Genomic DNA, 21,944 nt, shown 5'->3' with positions numbered 1-21,944 from the left:
TGCCCATATAAATAATAAATCAATTAGGCGTAGTTTACCGTCTGAGCTGCCACGGCCTAGAACGGTAGATGCAATAAACTTATGCATAATTTTAATGACAACATGAAGAATGTAGATGAATTGCATTAACCAGTCTCTCATTGTGTATGACCCTGTTACAACGCCCCAAAACATGTATGAATTAAATGATCTTGGATTTTTTTCCCTTATGGTTTGAAATTCAAAGATACCATTAAATTTCTCCAAATTGAGACAATACTCTATATTAAAAAGTTTAAAGAAAATCAATCCTGGTTCACAATTTGCCCCGGTTAAAATTTCAATATGGAGAGAACTAAGATATTCAAGAACAATCCTTGGATCTGGAACGACCCATTCTGAAACCAGAACGACCCGTTCCGCTTGCATTCTTTGTGTGTTTTTTTTAATCTATAACAGCCCGTTCCAGATGTAAAATTAACACACAAGGAATGCAAGAGGAACGGGCCGTTCTAGTTTCAGAACGGGCCGTTCCAGATCATTAAAGAAGGGGGAGAGGAGGCATGCTACCTATGCATCTACGTGACATTGACGTCATCACATTTAACGCCGTTTGTGAAATTTGGACAGAAAGTCCCACATTGACATTTTTTAAATTATTGGAGACTAAATTGAAACAAAAAAATTATTGAGAGACGAAATTGAAACTATTAATTATTATAAAGGACCAAATTAGGTGTTTTGCCAAGAAATTATAACATATAGTTGTATACTACCATTAATTTATATTAATTAGTTCAAACTAATACACACAAATAACATAGGAAGTTTTTAATTTACAAGAAATTTTTAAACTCGACTATTTTACGAAAAAATGAAAATTGATTGAGATTGTTCTAATCCGGATCATACAATCCAAACCTTTTTGTGATGGTAAAAGTTCTAAATCTCTCATAATATATCCATACATGCAGATGCAATGCAAGTGCATAGTGGTTGCAGCAGGGGTGCTGTTAAGTATATATATCTAAGTGCTATGAGAGATTCCATGCTTTGCCACCTTTCATGTTGAATTTCTTGAGCCTCCCAAAGAACATGACCAAGATAAGGATGAACTTGCCTTTGTTACTCCATCTACCGGAAAATCCAACCCATGAATCTTTGCACATACCATTTGGTTTCAATTGCCTTGCGCAGCTATATCCCGTTGAGAACCCCACATTCCCATAAGCACTGCACATTATATATAGTTTTCCTTAATTTGCATAAAAAGTAAGGTTGGTCTTTTGTACACATGTATGTGCGACACGTGTGTGTGTATTAACAGAATATATATGCAACGAACGAATTGAATGTAAAATAAATATTTACTTGCCTGATGACTTCTAGGGTGATGTTCAAGACATTAAAGTTGAGGGGATCCTCTTTTAAGCTTTTGCTCTCAGTTATGCAAATCAAAATAATGAAAATAACCAAGTATGAGAGTTGGGACATTACAACACACTCCACTATGCTTTTTTCCTTTCTCTTCACATCATTTTCCTTCTCTCTATTTACAGGTAAATATGTTGTGTATGGTGGCAGGTACCTGTTAGACAAATCAAATCAAAATTATATCAAATAAATCTCTCCACCCAATTATCACCATAATCTCTATATATCTACTTCATTAATTCACCGTTTAATTAATTGCTCTCAACAAGCTTCCACACTTGCTTTACTGCTTGTATATATAGCGTTCAAATCTTGTTAGCGAATATATATTTTCTTCATTATTACCAGTTGGAGCAGAACCTTTAGGAACAGAGATATCTATGTATAATTTATTTTTATTTTATTTTTATTGCTATGAAACGTAAATTGCAATATATAAGTGAGTGTTTGCATATATTCTATCCTCCCACTGACATATATATGGAACTGGAATATATATCCATTGATTTTTTCTCAGAAAAGGAATTCTGAGATATGATTGTGCGTGAAATAATATGAATTTAAAAAATTGTCTTGAATTTTATAATTTTGTAAAAAAACAAAGTTATTTGGGATGCATCTTAAGAGATCCAACACGTGCTTGATAATAATTTGTTTAACGTTACTGTCAGGAATGGAATGAAGTATACATCTAGAGATATGTGACTAACACCAATAACTTGATTCATTAGCAGATCGATTCTTTACGCGTCCCACCATTGCAGGCCCTTGGCCGCAATAGGCAAACTGGGTGGAAAGGTACAGCTACTGATCACAATATTTTGTTGCATGTGTCCAATCATGCAATGCAATCGATGTCAACTAGGGAATGTTACGTGCTGTTGGGAAAATCAATTCATCAAAATTAAACTAGGATAATATATATTTTTTATTTTAGAATTACTTTAAAATGCCTATACATGAAATAAAAATAAAAATAAAAACTATTATATTCAATATCATATACAATATTTTAATAAAAAATAAAATTAAGGGAGTTGCTACGATACCCTCAAAGATGGAAGAGTTTCAATACATTTTTCTATGTAAACTCATAATTTTTTTTTAAAAAAATTAATTTAATTATAAAATAAATAATCTAAATTATACTTATAAAATAAAAAGTAAGATAAAATTATAGAGATTAAAATTATAAGTTTTCAATAATATTATAAAATATTAAAGAAAAAGAAAAAAATTAATAAATAGTAGAAATAAAAAGTTATTAAAATTATAATATAGAAATTCAAAAATTTAAGACAAAAAGACAAAAAATATACTTAAAAAGTTATTAAAATTAAAATATAGAAATTCAAAAATTTTAAGTGAAAAGATAAAAATATACTTAAAAAATTATTAAAATTAAACTATTTAAATATATAATAATATTATTACAAATAAATTAGAATATATAAAATAAAAATAAAATGACTAAATAATTTAAAAATTGAAAGGATAAAATATTATAAATATTATTTAAATAAATTACTAAAAATATAAAATATAAAAAACTGTACCGATACCCTCTTAAATGAGATGGGTACCATAGAATTTCTCTAAAATTAAACAATCATTTCCGTCTCTAATTTTTAAAGACTTGTCATATTAATTCTTAAAATTAATAAATTGGTAAATAAGCTCTTAGAATGTTAAATAATCCTTTAAATTTAATTATTTACTTGTCATTTTTTTATCTTGAATATATATATTTATATAATGTGATAACGTCTTTCAAATTTATAGAGTAATTTGAGTATTTTATTCCATAAAATAATGAAACTTATATACACATACATCAAACTTGAACTAGTATTTCATGTAAATTATTTAAATTCTCACTATTAGAAAAATTATAAGATAGTATGAGACTATCATGGTTCTCATTAATTTTCATATAGCATGTAATTAGGTATATATCATTATAAATTTTTCTTTCAAAAATTGATAAATTTTAACATGTGTCACATAAAGATTAATCATAGTGGTGTTAAACTATCTAATATTTTTTTACCATTAACCTAATATAGTGGGTTTGACACTAGATTTTATTTTGCACGAAGGAATTAGTGCTTTCCAAACAAAAAGTGTATGTTTGATAAAATATTTATTAATTTAATCAAAATAATAGAAGTTCTTTCCAAATACAAGGGTGTGTTTAATAAATTATGTAACAAACACCAATAAGATTTACCACTAAAATGTAATATATTCATTCATTCTCTTGTTAATAAATTGTTCATTCAAATATCATCTACTTGAGAAAATTGTATGTATACTGCGGTATCTTGTGTCCACATATTCAAATTAATGTTTTTTTTTTTATCATATTATTTATATATTTTAACTTTTCTTATCAGTGAGAATAGCATTGACTCATTTGAAATGAATATTTTCAATAAAAAATGATGTATAAAATTGACACTCAAGTATGATAACCAGTTAAGTATGATAACTAATACCACATAGAAGACAGAAATAAAAAAGATATGGTAGATTATAGATATTAATGAAATATTTGTCACTTTGAATTGATTAGTTAATTATAATTACATCTTAACAGATATGAATTATTTACTTCATGGTATGAATCGCTAGCTTGGATGATACTGAGAGAAAGAGAGAGAGAGAGAGAGTGGTGACTTACATCATGACAATGAAGAGTACCAATATGGCTGAAGAGATGGAAGAGAGATCAAAAACAGATTCACCAGAGTGTCTGGCGTTAGTAACTTGAAATAACGACGCAACCAGTTTCTGATACACATTCAAACCCTCCATGATGTTGGAGTTCCACTCCATGTAGCACAGCATCACAAATTGTACAACATTCAAACCCAAGACAGTAGCTACCAGGAGGCAACAATGAAGAGCAGAGAGCATATGATCATACCCCATGTCTTTGAAATTCTTGAGCAAGTACGAATACTCTTCTCTTCTGGTAACCTTTTTCAGAAGCATTATCACAAGCCTCAAACACGGTGGGTAAAGGGTGTTACCTAGAAGGACGTGTGGGAGGAGAAGGAGGAGAAGCCCCGAATTGTTCTTGAAAACCATCATGTTCTCGTTGGTGGGGATAAAACCACAACTAGCAAAAGTGGAGACTATGGTAAACAAAGAAAATGTTACAATCTTAATGCCTTTGTTTTTCAGTACTTGTCTTGCACTTGGTACCAAACTTATGTACAAAGATACCAAACTAAAGCCAACAAATTGAACCACTATAAGGTAACCTAAAACCACAAAAGTAAGATAAATAAGAGAGTTATACTTAAGTTTATCACTATCACTTGGTTTGTGGTTTTCTGATTCTGAATGAGGAATAGTTACTAAACCAAGCTCAACTTGGTTGGCTTTAAATGGGGTACCGGTCTTGCTTGTGGGTGAAAAAGGATTGGTGGTAACTTTATACCTAGCAAGTACAAGGTCTAGCATGGAAGTGAAAACTTCCCCGCCAAGAAACATGAGAAGGGTGAGGAGAATGAGTTGAGAATTGGAGAAAACCTCCATCTCAACGGCAACCATGCTAGAAACTGTGGAAGCAGAAACAGATGTGAAAAAGAGGTCCAAGTCATTTGGTCTAACACGGGTCCTTGGCTTTGAGAGCTTGAGAGAGAAGTAACCAAGCATAGAAAGGATGAGGAAATAACAAAGTTGAAGAAAGAAGGGGTGGAAATGGAAGGCTACAAAACGAGGCAAGAATCTGAGGCGGTGTGTGAAAAAACAACAAAAACGGTGTTGTTTTTTAGTGAACACGTTCATGATTGTATGTAATTGGAACTTGGTCTTGATGTACGTCAAATGGGAGTCATTTATAGCAATAGAAAATCTGTTCATGTGGGCTCTCGATTGCCTCATTGTAAGCCTATAATAGGTTATGCAAAAGGAGGAACATAAACATTATGCATTAACAATATTCGTTAGAAAAATATTTTAAAAAACTAGTAGCTTAGTGACTAAATAGTAGTATTCTCGATTAGAATTAGAGTTGAAAAATAAGATCTAACACACTAAGAAACTCTCACTTGGTAATGCAAGTACTACACTACTATAACAGTTATATGTTTTGTCAAATGAGATGGTAAATGACATTTATGACCAAAGATTGAGTGCCATTACTTACCGCCCAAGCATACGCGCGGTTGAATTTACCAATCCATCCATGCATTTTGCCTTGTTACTATAGAAATAAGTACGAGATAAAAGATAATGACTACATTTAAGGATTAAAATGGTAAATTTAGGAATCTATTACTTTCCAAATTTAAGAATTAACATAACTAAATAGAATTAGATATATAATAAAGTAAGGTTTAATTTTTAATTTAATTTAAAAATAACTAAAGAAATGTTTGAATAACTTTTTCTTTTCACTCATTTTCATTCTAATATTTTATTTCACTTGCAAAACTGATATGTGCGGAACAAGTGAAAATTTAATGAAAGAAAACAACCCGAATGTTAGATAATTAAAAGATAACAAAAAGAAAAAAAAATATAAATATTAATAATATAATTGTCATACCCTTGACATAGGACAAGTAAAATAAATTTCCTTGATTTTTGGTTGTTTGTAAAACTCTCACATAGCCTTGTTTCTACGGTAACAAATAGGACTATTACTATTAAGTATTTCCTTATTTCTTAGAAGTACTTATATTCGATTGGTGCATTCTTGCTTGAAATTTTTTATAATGACTACTCATTTTACTAAATTCCAAATTTAATAATTTAGAGTTTATAATCTTAAATCCATAATCATAATAAACAAAGAAATTAATAATAACTAACATAGAAAAATTCAACAATAGGAAATCCTACAAAACTCAACATCAATATTCCATTTTAAGTAAAGCACCCATGGCCAAAATATTTAAACATGAAAATTTGTTCATTACTTATTAGAGAGTACGAAAACCTTGCATTATGGTCTATATTAGGTGATTAAGAAAAAGAATAGTCGATTGACAAAGAGAATAAGTGTCAACTTAATACTTAGGTACTGACTGATTAAGAAATTAATCAGAGTTAGAAATTAAGTATAACAAAACGATTAACTTACATAACAAAATTAAAATCTAGGGATTCAAATATCACAAAAAATCTTTCAAAGACCTATCAATTATCTCTACCATCTTTTAATGATCAAATTAGGTGTTTACTCGATAGAAAGATGAAGAAAAAGAAAATGAGTTTTCATGTAAAATAGTCAACAAATAATAAAATTAAAGTTGAAATTTTTAGTAATTAGTCTCGCTTAATCCGTTTTTCACCCATTTCTGAATTTACTTCTCATAAGAAGAAACTTTATTTTGAAATTAAAACGCATACTTTATTTTTTTTCTTCTTTTTCTATTTCTTTTTCTTAAACAAACAACTTAATTAAAATTACTTTCTCCTCTTACTCAACTTCTATTTAAACAAACAAGCCTAAAGTCACTTTTGTATTCTCTCTACCTCATCAATTCCTTGTTGTTTACGATAAGCCACGAGAAGATTGACACCAAATAAATTTCTCCCATATATCTTTTTTCCTTTTTTTTTTACGCGTATAATGAAAACAACAAAATTAAAATCCAAGAGTTTGTGGATATTATCCCTAATGGTTGACATATTATAATAGGAAATTACATCTCTAATATTTTTCTCTTTTGAATATATAGGATGGTTAAATTAAATCGATGAAGATATTATTTCCAACGACAAGTATATTTTAATTTAAGCATTAAATGTGATTAAAAAAAATCTACCTACGCAAGGGATTGAATTTACCATCCATGTCTTTTGTGGCTGTGACGACACGTCGTATATAACTATATTTAGGGAGAAATTCTACGGTACCCATCTTATTTGAGAGGGTACCGGTACAGTTTTTTTATATTTTATATTTTTAATAATTTATTTAAATAATATTTATAATATTTTATTCTTTTAATTTTTAAATTATTTAGTTATTTTATTTTTATTTTATATATTCCAGTTTATTTGTAATAATATTATTTTATATTTAAATAGTTTAATTTTAATAATTTTTTAAGTATATTTTTATCTTTTTATTTAAAAATTTTGAATTTCTATATTTTAATTTTAATAATTTTTTAAGTATATTTTTTTTTGTCTTTTTGTCTTAAATTTTAGAATTTTTATATTGTAATTTTAATAATTTTTTATTTTTACTATTTATTAATTTTTTTCTTTTTTAATATTTTATAATATTATTAAAGTCTTATAGTTTTAATTTCTATAATTTTATCTTACTTTTTATTTTATAAGTATAATTTAGATTATTCATTTTATAATTAAATTAGTTTTTTTAAAATATTTTATGAATTTATATAAAAAAAATGTATTGAAACCCTCTATTTTTGAGGGTGCCATAGCAACTCCCATATTTAGGGGGTAGATATATAGGACGAGGGTAGTTATTATTTGATAAATATTTATTGACTTATCCTAAATAACCTGTCGCATATTTTCACATTATACTCCACCATACCTTCGCCTGATGTGAACATTCAAATTGTAATAAACCAGTTACATGTTCAGTGTCGAAATAAATATATATTGCATACCACTTACGGAATAGCACCTATCTAGCTATTAGCTTCAAATGGAATTTGGTGAGTTAAAAGTTTTTTAAAAATAATATCTTGTTTCTCTTTTTAATGATGACACTTTTCACATATAAAGGAGGAAAAATACGTGATGAAAAGGATAATACGCATGATTGAGAATGATAACAAAATAAATTATAAAAAAATTTACGAGAAAATAAAATTATTCTTCCAAAAAACTGGTTGACTGGTGAAAAGTGAAGTGAACGATTCCCCAACGTGATAGTTCATTATCAAAGAAGCAATTTGTGCAATGTCCCCCACTATCTTCCACTATGAGCATGTGTGCACCATACCACCACAAATTAATACACCTCTATTAATTGTGGATGCTACGTAATTTTTCATCACTTTGTGGTCTCACTGGTCACAACAATTCCTCCGCCACTTTATCCATCTTAATTTTAATTCATTTTCAATATAAATAAATAAATAAATAAATAACTATCAAAAACTGGATCCACTTTTATAACAATAAAATATATTCCGTCTCTATACTTAAAATAGAGATCAAGTTCCAATATTTAGTTAAGAGTATAAATATTGAACATTTTGATCTAACAACTTTTTATCAAAATATATTTTAAATACATTTTTTAAATCATAATATTAAAAATGAATTCTTTAAGCTATTAAATACGTATTTTTGAGTTTAATCGTCATAGTCGAAGTCAATACAAGTAGCTAGGTTGCTTCGGCGGGGTATAAATTATTGTAAGTATTTTGGTGTTGAATTTGGTTTTTATAGGTAAAAAAAAAATCAAGTAAAATGTTATTGAATATCGAAACACTTTAAATTAAAATATTTGATGTCACACGAATAAATAAAAGAGTGATTAGATCATTTGTATATTTTTTTTTTATACATTCTTCACTACAACAAAATTTATTTTTACCGACAATTATTTACCGGCAATAAATTAATTGTCTTTGTTTTATTATTTAATAAAAGTATTAGTGACTAATATATAATGGTCACTAAAAATATATTTATATCACACCAAAATTTACTATTAGCGACAATTATTTATTAAGAAAAACTTTAGTCCCACGTCGACTAGAAATAAAATAATTAAAGAGTATATAAATGAATAATAACTCTCACCTTACAAGTTTGTTATGTAGGATTGAGTTAGACCTTATTATTCTAAATTAGTATGAGATTACTCACTATTATCAAACTCAATAATCCTTAAACTTAAGAGGGTCGACTATTGATAAGAAAATAATTATATATATATAATTAGAAGATAACCTTCATCTTAAAGTCTCACATCAACTAGAAATAAGATAATTAAAAAGAATATATAAGTAAAAAGACAACTCTCATCTTACAAGTCTCACATCAACTAGAGATAAAGTAATTATTTATTTGTACTCATCTTACAAGTCCCACATCAACTAGAAAGTATCTTACAAGTCCCACATCGACTAGAAAGTAAAAAATGTCACAAAAAGATATACACTTTTTTTCGACCATTATAAGGGTTTTTACCGGCATTTTGAATAATTGCCGCTAAATGCTTTAGCGACACTGCATACAATGACTAATGTGAAAATGCCGGTAAAAGATCTTGTAACAATTTTTATTGCCACTAAAAATTATATTAAATGCCACTAAAAGTATATTTTGTTGTAGTGCTTTTAAAAGCTAAAAGAGATACAGAAAAAGAAGAGAAAAATAGTAAAGGGTTATTGTACGTATTTATATATTCACTTTTTCTTCTATTCCAATTTCATGATCATTTTCTTTTTAAATTTTTATCCCTTTCTTTCTTTCTTATCACATTGCTATCACATTAATTTATCATTTTTTTTATCATAAAGGGTAAATAAAAATAATACAACTTTAAATATAATGTTGCCTACGAACCTAAAAAAATATATATATATATAATGTTGCCTTTATTTGCTTCAAGGACATTTCATATTGCTTTGTAGGGAATAATATCTACCAACAACCACAAAAAGTGGTAAGACAGCTAGCATTTTGATATTTTAATTTTTAACTGACTAACTTTTTGGTCCATTCTGTCAACCTAATAAGCCTCTGTAAATTGTGTTCCCATCGTTTCTCAGTTGATGATCAGTTTTAAATTTTTTAACAAAACACAAAAATACTAATAATAATCCTTTTTCTTGAATCAAACTTCTCAATTTTTATTAACTCAGAGCTCTTTATTTATATTACGGATTTATTCATTTAAACATAGATTAATTTATATTCATGCATGCTTTATATATATTAGTACTTTGTCCATAGATTAATTTTATTACATTACAAGTTGACCAATTAGTACTTTGTCTATAGATTAATTTTGTCACATTACAAGTTGACCAATTGATTTTCAGGTACTTGAAAATTGTAAAGTAACTCTAAGAGCGGAAGGTCTCTAGTTAAAGATCCAATTAAACTTAAGAGAGAAAAGTATAAATAGTTTCTTTTTAGAATGAATTTCTAAGCTTCTTCTTCATGTTTCTAGAGAGATAAACAAGAGAAAGATGAGTCTTGGAGATTTCTGATTTCTTCTTCCTCCTTCTAGATTTCCCAGAGGTGTGAGAGGTCCTTTTAACCCTTGAGGTGGTGATTCGAAGTTGTTGGAGTTAAGGATTGTGCGAGTGTAAAGTTTTTCATGGGGTTGCTCATTCTTCCTTATTCTCCCTTTTCTCTTCATTCAAGGTGGTTGGAGTTCTGAGGTAAGGGAAATTAGGATCAATGGTTGATTGACTTGTTGTGTTATATGTGAGTGAGGTTATCAATTGTTGCATGAATTAGAGGATTTGCAAATTTGAAGGTTCTGTTGGTGGGGTTTTGGTTGTTCTTGAGGTGGTTAAGATGATTTTGATGATCTTGATAGATTTTATAGTTGTATGTGGTGGTTTTGGGGCAAACTAAGTTGTTGGGAAGGCATATGTATGAACAATTGAGTTGCATGCATGAATTGATGCATGGGTTGGGTGAATTTTTGGATTATTGAAGTATGTTGTTGGGTTGATGTTCTTGAGCTTCGAATTTGCATATTTTTTTGGGTTTGGTCTCTTAGAGCATCCATGGGGATCGGTCCAAGCAAGCCTTGGTTGTTGTTCAAAGATACTCTTTGACTTGGGTTGCATAGAGCAAATTTTGGTCACTCCAAGTGAGTTTTGGTCACATAGAGCGAGTTGTTGGTTTCTCCAAGCGAGCCTGGATAGTTGTTTAGAGATGTTCTCTAACTTGAGTCTCTTTGAGCAAATTTTGGTCGCTTAGAGCAAGTTGTTGGTTGCTCCAAGCAAACCTAGGTGGTTGCTCAAAGATGCTCTCTGACTTGAGTCACTTAGAGTGAGTTTTCGAGTGCTCTAAGCAAATTTTGATCGCTCCAAGCGAGTTGTTGATTGCTCTGAGCAAGCTAACCTTGCTTAAGCAAAAGATTAACTCATTTAAGCAAGTATATGATTGAATTTTCTTTTATGATCTTCATAAAAGTTGTAGCCTTGAATGTTAGCTTTCCAATGGCTTTAGATCACCTAAAAAGAAGGTCTAGAACTCCACTTATGACCTTTTTAGTGAGTAAAGGTCAAACTCTAAGCATTTAGGCCAACTGTTGTGGTTTTTGTGACTTTCAATATAATAAATGATGGAGTTAGAACCTGAAGTCTTCATAAGAGTTGTAGATAACTTTTTTATCTTTCATATGAGATAAAGATGAGTTTTGTTGGAGTAGTAGAACTCCCTATGTTGTTTTATGTGAAGGTTTCCATTATATGATAGTTGATTCTAAAAAGTTGTATGTTGATACATGTTGTATAATGAACATGAATAGATATGTTTTGAGTTTTATTACATGTTGTATGGTGTATGATAATGGTTCTACATATGTTGATTGGATATGAAATTTGCAAATGTTTGTATGGTGTTGAATAATGATGAGTATATGTATGTTGTATGATTTTGGAGAACATTGATAAGCCATATATGGATAACGTTGTTGTTGATCTCTATATGTATTGACTGGATGTGATGCATATAGATAATGTATGGTGAGGTGTGGATGCTGAGAATGTGATATGGAATTGAGGCATGTTGGCTAACTTAGGACTTAAGGAGAGAAAATTGTTATTGAAAATTGAAGATCTCACATAGGGTATTTTGAGTGGTGCTCGAGTAGGTCACTATTGAAAAACCCTCCTCAAGTAGGTGTAGTATCTCTTGGAGTGGGCTTTTGAGATGCTTGAGTCTCTTTCAGGTCTTTAATTAGTGATTGAGTAAGGTAGGAGATTGAGGGCTACAACTGTTAATCAAGTACTTGGAAATGTTGCGTGGTTCTTTGAGGATGGTCAATGGGCTAACTAGGACATAGGATTATTTTAAAGTTATTGTATACATGTGTATATATCTTATCTATATTAGTATAGGTGTACTATTATATTCATGTTCTACATACATGCATGACACGTTCTCTCATTTAATTTTGAATGTTCTGGTAGGCTAGTTTCTACTGCTAGTAGTAATGATTTTATTTAGTGTGGCGATCAGGATGGGTCATTACGAATTCATGTATTAGCTAGCATTTTGATATTTTAAATGTTGCTTTAAGTAGGATAAGTGTGTGCACGTCATATATATAGAGGAGAGATCCATTTACTCCAAGAGTAAATCTATCTAAACTTACTTTGTTCAGTAACTCATATTCTACATCAAATATCAACAATCCAACCGTTGAATTTAAAGTGTTTAATACATAGATCAAATCTACAAACTTTTAGACAATTTAAAAATCATTTGATACTTCATTTCATTACTTCAAATCAATGTATAAAATAATTTTATGATTATCCATCAATTTGAATTAAAGAAATGAAATATCAAATGATTATCAAATTTTCTAAAAATTTGCAGATTTGATCTATGCATTAAGAACTTTAAATTCAACAGTTAGATCGTTGAAATTTGATGTAGAACATGAGTTATTGAATGAATTGAGTTCAAATAGACTTACTTCTAGAATAAACGGATCCCTCCTCATATATATATATATATATATATATATATATATATATATAGGGAGAGAGAGAGAGAGAGAGAGAGAGAGAGAGAGAGAGAGAGAAAGGAGAGAGAGAGAGAAAAGAAGATTCCACATACTTCAAGAATAAGACTACCAAAACTTATTCCACTGAATAACTCATGTTTTACATTAAATTTTAATAATTAAACTATTAAATTAAACAAATTTAATGCATAAATCAAGTTTGTAAATTTTTAAAAAATTTAAAAACTATTTGATAATCTTTTTTATTAATTTAAGTTGACAGATAATCATAAAAATGTTTTATACATTAATTTGAATTAATGAAACAAAATATCAAATAGTTTTCAAATTTAAAAAAAGAATTAAACTTTATCTTCTTTTTTTTAGGCAATTATTAAACTTGATCTATGCATTAATAACTTTTAATTTAACGGTTAGATTGTTAAAATTTAATATAAAACATAAATTATTGAGTGAATTAAATTTAAATAGACTTGCTTTTATTTATATAATATATATATATATATATATATAATATGATATATTTATACAATTTCAAACATCCACCAGTTACATGATTCAACTTAATCACTAATTTCTATTTTGAAATTTAAGTATATAATTACATTAAGTATTTAGAAGAAAAAAAATTATTATCTATAATTATTATACTTGACACGAGAAAAAATCCAAAGTAAAAAAGAAGTGCAAATTAACAAAATTGAAATCTTGTCAACATTAGTTGTTTTGAATTGGCTATCTAACTTGAATTTCCCTTAATTTAAAATTCTTAAAATTTGATCACATAAAAGTTTTTTAATTTTAAGTTTTTATTGAGTAAAACGGTCTTACATTGAGATTGAAATTTAGCCAACTTAAAAAAAAAGTTTAAGTTATCCAACACTTCGAATTTTTTTAAGTGAACACCAACACTAATAAATTAGATTTCAACCTTAAAAAATGATTAAAACAGGTCAGAGTAAACTCCACTTAACTTTATCTAACCTAATTTTCACCGCTACTCTTAACATGTAAAAACACATCTAATTTGACAAAAGAAAGTGACATGTACAGTATATGTACCTGTCTAAGGGTACACTCTTGTTCTTCTGGGTGAGAGTGGACCGAATGAGAGCTCCAACCGTCTTCCAAAGAGGGGGGAGGTACCTGCAAAAGGCACTCCGACGCTCAAGTTAGTATACGCACAATATCTAGGGTAAAATAATGAACAGTGACATACCTTGTTATGTATGACCTATTTATAGTATCTGACATGGGCCTGAGAGTGATGGGCCCTCTCAGATATTTTCCAAATTAGGTAATACCGTACTAATTGGTTGTTAGGCTTTAATCATGTACTTACCTTTCTTAATTGTGATTACTGTTATAACTTGTTTAACCCTTCGGCAAGAGGCCGAGCCGACTATTCAATACTAGTCGGAACGGCAAATGACCGAGCCGGCTAGTCTGTATTCTGCAACTTGTATACTTCCGGTTGACCTATGTCGGAACGGTACTTGACCGAGCCGACTCGATGAGTGATGATGGTCCATATTGGCATTAACCAGACTGATGTCGGCTCTCGACCTCATGCCGAGCCGACGTTGATAGTAATGCTTGTACGTGACTTACTATGCATGAGTGTCTGACGAAATGGCACGTGTTGACCCACGTGACCGATACGGTCTCTCCGGTACAGTATATGATCACAAAATCTTTGTATTTTTGTTCTTTTAAAAGAAACTGGCTTTATAGAGAATTCGGAACCTCTCCCAATTCCTTTAAAAGGATAATATATAATAACTTCTCATGTTTGATATGCATCGTGCATTATAGACGTTTCTCATATAAATAAAGTCAAGAAAAGTCGTGATAAATATAGAAATAGCACTTGTTTTCGATAATATTTTTTTTAAGGAGGGATTAATTTATTTTAGGAATAAATCTATTTTATAACTCACGTTTTATATCAAATTTTAACAATCTAATAAGTAAATGAGCTTCAAAGTTTTTAAAATTTTGTATACTTAATTTATGTTTTAAGAATTTCAAATTCAATTATTGGATCGTTAAAATTTGATGTAAAATATGAATTATTGAATGTAATAAATCTATATAGACTTATTCTTAGAGTAAACGAATCTCTCCTTTTATTTATTTATATATATATATATATATATATATATAAGGAGGGATCTGTTTACTATGTTCAATAACTCATGTTTTACATCAAATTTTAATTATCCAATCGTTGAATTTAAAGTTCTTAATGCATAGATTAAATCTGTAAATTTTTTTTTAAAAAAATTGAAAATCATTTGATAGTTTTTTTCATTAATTAAAATCAATGTATAAAATGATTTTATGATTATCCATCAATTTGAATTAATGAAATGAAGTATCAAATAATTTTCAAATTTTTTTTAATATTTGCAAACTTGATATATGCATTAAAAACTTTAAATTCAACAGTTGGATCATTGGAATTTGATGTAAAATATAAATTACTGAAAAGTAGACTTAGAATTTAGGATTTAGGTAGACTTATTCTTAAAATAAATAGATATTATATATATATATATATATATATATATATATATGATTTAGTTAATATGTAATGACACATCAATATATTGGGCAAAAGTTTAGTTATATTTAGGAGGCATTTGTTTTACGTGGTGTTTGATCGGAGAGAAATGAAGAGGGAAGAAATAGATTGTTTTAAATTTGTTTTATTTGATTAAAATTTTAAGAAATTAAGATGGGAAGCAAAAAATTTTAACCCAATTTTAGTCCCTCTACAATATTGAGGGGAATTGGAAGAGAGAGAAATTTTAAAATATTTGTAGTATAATGTCTAAAATATTTTTATTTATATTTTCCTACCCTAAACTAAACAAAATTTGTAACTCATTCCTTCATCTCATCTATTACTTTCCATTCCCTTTCATTAAAAAATTTTCTGCTCTTCCCCTCATTTGAACTAAACAGGCTTTTAAAGTATCTATTTTAAGTAATTTTTTCCTATTCTTGAGAATATGAATGTAAAAATATTTATTATCATGTTTGTTATAAGGTTATGAAAAAAATTTGTGTTCAGGAGTATGTTTTATTAAATTTTCACATTTAACATATTTCTCATTCCTATGAGTGAAGGAAGAGTATCTTATGTAAGTTATTGGTATAGTAGCATGAGTCCAGAGAAGAGTAAAGTATATAAAACGAATTTTGAGAAATGAATTTTATAAATTCATAACTCTAAAATTTTAGAAAAAAATTAGAAAAAGGTGTTACAAGACCAAATCACGCCAAAGATAACTAAATTTTGTTGAAGTTTACTCTGATGTAGTTAGACCTTAAATAAACACCCATCCACTTAAGTTTATTTTATACTTAATATTATATTTTGTATATAGTACATGTACATGATATTATTTATTAGCTGGACGATAAATCCTCAGTCTAATACATGTTTATTTTTCTAATATGTAGTAAATGAATCATAGCAAGTGTTATGGTCAGTCAAATCGTTATATATAATTTTCTTATTATATCTTTAATAGACTTTTTGACTTTGTTTGTTGCGTACATTGGTGATATGAAGAAATTGTTGGTGCGATTGCGCGGTTAAGTGGGTTCATGCCTGATTTGTCAACTTGCCTGTTTTTATGGATCTCTTCGACATATCCGAGGTAAAGCAAAGCTGTTCTCGTTTTCCATTGCCACGTCCTTTTCTTCGACCAAATCGTTAGACGCCTCAAAAAAAAATCACCATAGGTATGGTGATCAATTGCCAAATACTCTTGTTATTGTTATGATTATGATGACGATCAAATTTTAGTGACCAATTACAATTTTTTTCCTGTATTTTTGTTTTGCGATAAAGGAATGGATTAAACCATTCTGTATCACTAAACTGTCAAATTTTTGTAACTTCCAATTTGTGATTTCCAATGCAACACCTCTCCAGACTATTTTGTTTAGATTTTAGCACGTGTACAGGACACAATTGAATTGGGATTCAAATTTTATCTAATTTGCAAAAGTAATAATTGGGGCAAATGAGTTGTTAAAAAAGGGCAGATTTGTTTACTCGTTTATCGCACATGTACACACAATCACCACCACTCACTAGATAGGATTGCTTGGTTCGGATCAAGCAATCTCTCTACTCATTTTGGCATTTTTTGCTGTTGCCCCGACTTTGGACTTCAAAATTCTTCACCAAATGTTACTTATTAGTCTTCACGGATATTAAAAAAAATCACCAAATACTATTAGCATTAAACTGATATTGTCCTCAAGGGTCTATCAGTCATGCTTAGATTTCAGCCCCATGGGGAAAACATCTCTGTGTTAGCTTTTTCACTGTCTGAATAAATTTTTGGTGAGAGTGGATACTAAATTTCTCACAGCTGCCTGAAACTTAAGAATGCTCTTTTTTCTGTTTTACATACATTGTGAATCAAGCTTATTATTACATATGCCACGAGAGATTCCATGCTTTGCCACCTTTCATGTTGAATTTCTTGAGCCTCCCAAAGAACATGACCAAGATAAGGATGAACTTGCCTTTGTTACTCCATCTACCGGAAAATCCAACCCATGAATCTTTGCACATACCATTTGGTTTCAATTGCCTTGCGCAGCTATATCCCGTTGAGAACCCCACATTCCCATAAGCACTGCACATTATATATAGTTTTCCTTAATTTGCATAAAAAGTAAGGTTGGTCTTTTGTACACATGTATGTGCGACACGTGTGTGTGTATTAACATAATATATATGCAACGAACGAATTGAATGTAAAATAAATATTTACTTGCCTGATGACTTCTAGGGTGATGTTCAAGACATTAAAGTTGAGGGGATCCTCTTTTAAGCTTTTGCTCTCAGTTATGCAAATCAAAATAATGAAAATAACCAAGTATGAGAGTTGGGACATTACAACACACTCCACTATGCTTTTTTCCTTTCTCTTCACATCATTTTCCTTCTCTCTATTTACAGGTAAATATGTTGTGTATGGTGGCAGGTACCTGTTAGACAAATCAAATCAAAATTATATCAAATAAATCTCTCCACCCAATTATTACCATATATCTCTATATATGTAGTTGATTCCATTCCTGACAGTAACGTTAACAAATTATCATCAAGCAAGTGTTGGATCTCTTGAGATGCATCCGGAATAACTTTTTGGTTTTTCACAAAATTATGAAATTCAATATAATTTTTTAAATTCGCATTACTTCACAGTTCACACGCAATTCTATTCCTGTTATATATGTGTGCGCGGTCAATCATAACATATATCAGAATTTCTTTTCTGAGAAATCAAACCAATATTCCAGTTCCAGATGTAGACCAGTGGGAGGACAGAATATATGCAAATTTTAACACTCACTGATTGCAATTTACGTTTCATGAAAGAAAAAATATATATACATATATCGCTATCTGATCCTAAATATTCTGCCCCAATTAAAAATAAAGAAAATGTGTATATTGGCTTTAGCATATTTAAACGTTACTATTAATTAATAAACATAAACAGGGCGGTAAAGAAAGTGACATACAAGCAAATAAGCATTCGAATGTGGGTTAAACAAAAGGAGAGAGATTGTGTTATATCTATGATAATCATTATAGGGTTTAATATTAAACTAAAGCATTATTCTATTTCCTATCTACTTATTCATATCATGACTTTTGGCAAGCACTTGAAATAATAATATTTAACAGTAACGTGCCACAGCCATATACGTGGGAACGAGTAACATGACTAAGATGTGGCACAGTCACAAGTCGAATCTTCAATGAATATGGAATATTACAACCTCACTCTAACATATTATTTTTAACATGTTTTATTATTACTTTTAATTTATAGGAAATAATAAAATTAGAAGAAAAAAAAAACTCATTATTTGAGAAGTGAGACTAGAAAAAACTATTATGATTTTTATTAAATTTCGGTTAACAGTATGTGGAGAGTATTTAAAATATATAGTAAAAAGCATATTGTTACAAGAATTTTTCAGCATAATATTATAACAAACGACTGAAAAAAAAATTAGAAAAAAAAAACATGCAGCCATATAATAATGTGTTTTAACTTATTTTTCGATACCAAATTTCTACACTTTTAATATTCTTAATTTATTACATTACTTTTAAGCTATTTTATGTTGTTAATGTTCTTTATTACATTATTTTCACGCTCTTCCGCTTATGTTAAAAAAAAAAAAAAAAAAAAAAAAAAGACAGATAAGAAAGAGAAAGATGATAATGAGAGAAACTGTAAACATCAGTTAATAGTTGTTTTCAAAATACTTTTTCTTTATTTTGTCATATTATTTATACTATTAAATTAAATATATTTTTCATCTCTCATTTATAAAATAAAAAGAAATGAGAGAGTGAGTAGTGACTTACATCATGACAATGAATAGTAGCAATATGGCTGAAGACATTGAAGAGAGATCAAAAACAGATTCACCAGCGTGTCTGGTGTTTGTAACTTGAAATATTGACGCAACCAGTTTCTGATACACATTGGAACCCTCCATGATTTTGGAGTTCCATTCGATGGAGCAGAACATGACAAATTGTATGAGATTCAAACCCAAGACAGTTGCAACCAGGAGGCAGCAATGAACAGCAGGGAGCAAATGCATGTCCTTGGAATTCTTGAGCAAGTATGAGAATTCCTCTCTTTTAGAAACCTTTTTGAGAAGCATTATCACAAGCCTCAAACACGGTGGGTAAAGGGTGTTACCTAGAAAGACATGTGGGAGGATAAGGAGGAGAAGCCCCGAATTGTTCTTGAAAATTATCATGTTCTCGTTGGTGGGGACAAAACCACAACTAGCAAAAGTGGAGACTACGGTAAACAAAGAAAATGTTGCAATTTTAATGCCTTTGTTTTTTAGTACTTGTCTAGCACTAGGTACCGAAGTTATGTACACAGACACCAAACTAAATCCAACAAATTGAACCAGCAAAAGGTAACCTAAAACCACCAAAGTGAGATAACCAAGACATTTATTCTTAAGTCTATCATTTGAAACGTTAATATAATTACTATGACTTGGTTGGTGGTCTTCTGATTCTGAGCGGGGAATAGACACTAAACCAAGCTCAACTCGATCGGCATTGACTGGGGACTCATTTGTGGGTGAAAAAGGATTGATGCTAGCACTAGATCTGTTTAGGACACTCATGTGGGTGAATTTATACCTAGCAAGTAAAAGGTCGAGCATGGAAGTGAAAACTTCCCCACCAAGATGTTGGGATTCATCCCAAGTCCCACATCGGTAAAATGAAGGAACATTGGCTAGTTTATAAGTGTCCACCATTCCACATAGTATGAGGCCTTTTGGGAAGGAGCCCAAAAACAAAACCGTGCGGGCTTGGGCCCAAAGCGGACAATATCATACTATGATGGTGGAACAGGTGGACTATCTGGACCTAACAAGTGGTATCAGAGCCAACGGTTCGTCTGGGTTTGATGCGGGAAGACCCTCAGTGTTGTGCCTCGCGATGGAGATTCGAACTTGGTGCCTTGTGTCGAAAGTCTTCCTGATATTGTGGTGTTCAGGCGGCGTGTCCCGTAGAGTTAACGGCGGTACAAGATGGTGACGGATTATCGCTTGAGGGGAGGAGATCACGAGACATGTGGTCCTTGGTCTGAGGGGAGGTTTGTTGGGATTCATCCCAAGTCCCACATCGGTAAAATGAAGGAACATTGGCTAGTTTATAAGTGTCCACCATTCCACATAGTATGAGGCCTTTTGGGAAGGAGCCCAAAAACAAAACCGTGCGGGCTTGGGCCCAAAGCGGACAATATCATACTATGATGGTGGAACAGGTGGACTATCGGGCCCTACAAGGCCTCAGGGTTTTGTCCTAGGCAATGCCCTCATGGCATCCCTAAGGGCCTCCTCCCCTCAAGCGATAATCCGTCACCATCTTGGCATCCCTAAGGGCCTCCTCCCCTCAAGCGATAATCCGTCACCATCTTGTACCGCCGTTAACTCTACGGGACACGCCGCCTGAACACCACAATATCAGGAAGACTTTCGACACAAGGCACCAAGTTCGAATCTCCATCGCGAGGCACAACACTGAGGGTCTTCCCGCATCAAACCCAGACGAACCGTTGGCTCTGATACCACTTGTTAGGTCCAGATAGTCCACCTGTTCCACCATCATAGTATGATATTGTCCGCTTTGGGCCCAAGCCCGCACGGTTTTGTTTTTGGGCTCCTTCCCAAAAGGCCTCATACTATGTGGAATGGTGGACACTTATAAACTAGCCAATGTTCCTTCATTTTACCGATGTGGGACTTGGGATGAATCCCAACACAAGAAACATGAGAAGGGTGAGGAGAATGAGTTGGGAGTTGGAGAAAATCTCCATTTCTAGGGCAACCATGCTAGAAGCAGTGGAAGCAGAAACGGAGGTGTAAACTAGATCCAAGTCATTTGGTCTAACATGGGTCCTTGGCTTTGAGACCTTGAGACCGAGGTAACCAAGCAGAGAAAGGATGAGGAAATAAAAAAGTTGAAGAAAGAAGGGGTGGAAATTGAGGGCCACAAAACAGGCCAAGAATCCAAGGTTGTTTAAGAAAACACTACAAAAACGATGTTGTCTTTTAGCGAAACTTGTAAAACTGTTCATCATTGTGTTTGGTTGAAGTACTCACAGCCTTGTACTAGGTTTTATAGCCTTGTACTAGGTTTTAATGACAAGGAACATTTGTGAATAAGCTTTTGGCAACTTATCTATTTAAAAATATTTTTTATTTTTAATAGAAAAGTACTTCTATATAATTTGCATTTAAACTGACTCATTTTCTTTAATTGTTA

The 21,944-nt window shown here is 30.6% G+C and overlaps 2 protein-coding genes across 2 annotated transcripts; both read right to left on the bottom strand.

The window, feature by feature from the left end:
- Positions 1–728: 728 nt before the first annotated feature.
- LOC109804593 (sodium transporter HKT1) lies at positions 729–5,322 on the bottom strand. The gene is made up of 3 exons (XM_020366449.3): positions 4,097–5,322; positions 1,355–1,567; positions 729–1,212 (listed from the first exon to the last, which is right to left on the bottom strand). The coding sequence occupies exons 1-3, from the start codon at positions 5,305–5,307 to the stop codon at positions 1,014–1,016; spliced, it is 1,623 nt and encodes a 540-aa protein (XP_020222038.3). The 5' UTR covers positions 5,308–5,322; the 3' UTR covers positions 729–1,013.
- A 12,002-nt stretch (positions 5,323–17,324) lies between these two features.
- LOC109803312 (sodium transporter HKT1) lies at positions 17,325–20,959 on the bottom strand. The gene is given in 4 exon segments (XM_020364833.3): positions 17,325–17,606; positions 17,609–17,754; positions 17,897–18,109; positions 19,509–20,959. Coding segments are annotated over 4 exon segments (1,410 nt in total). The 5' UTR covers positions 20,432–20,959; the 3' UTR covers positions 17,325–17,478.
- Positions 20,960–21,944: the final 985 nt, after the last annotated feature.

This window comes from Cajanus cajan, chromosome 1, assembly GCF_000230855.2.
Source record: "Cajanus cajan strain Asha chromosome 1, NIPB_CcT2T_4, whole genome shotgun sequence".
Classification (NCBI taxonomy): Eukaryota; Viridiplantae; Streptophyta; class Magnoliopsida; order Fabales; family Fabaceae; genus Cajanus; species Cajanus cajan.
The sequence above is the reverse complement of the archived record's forward strand: the minus strand, read 5'-3'. Positions and strand labels throughout refer to the sequence as shown.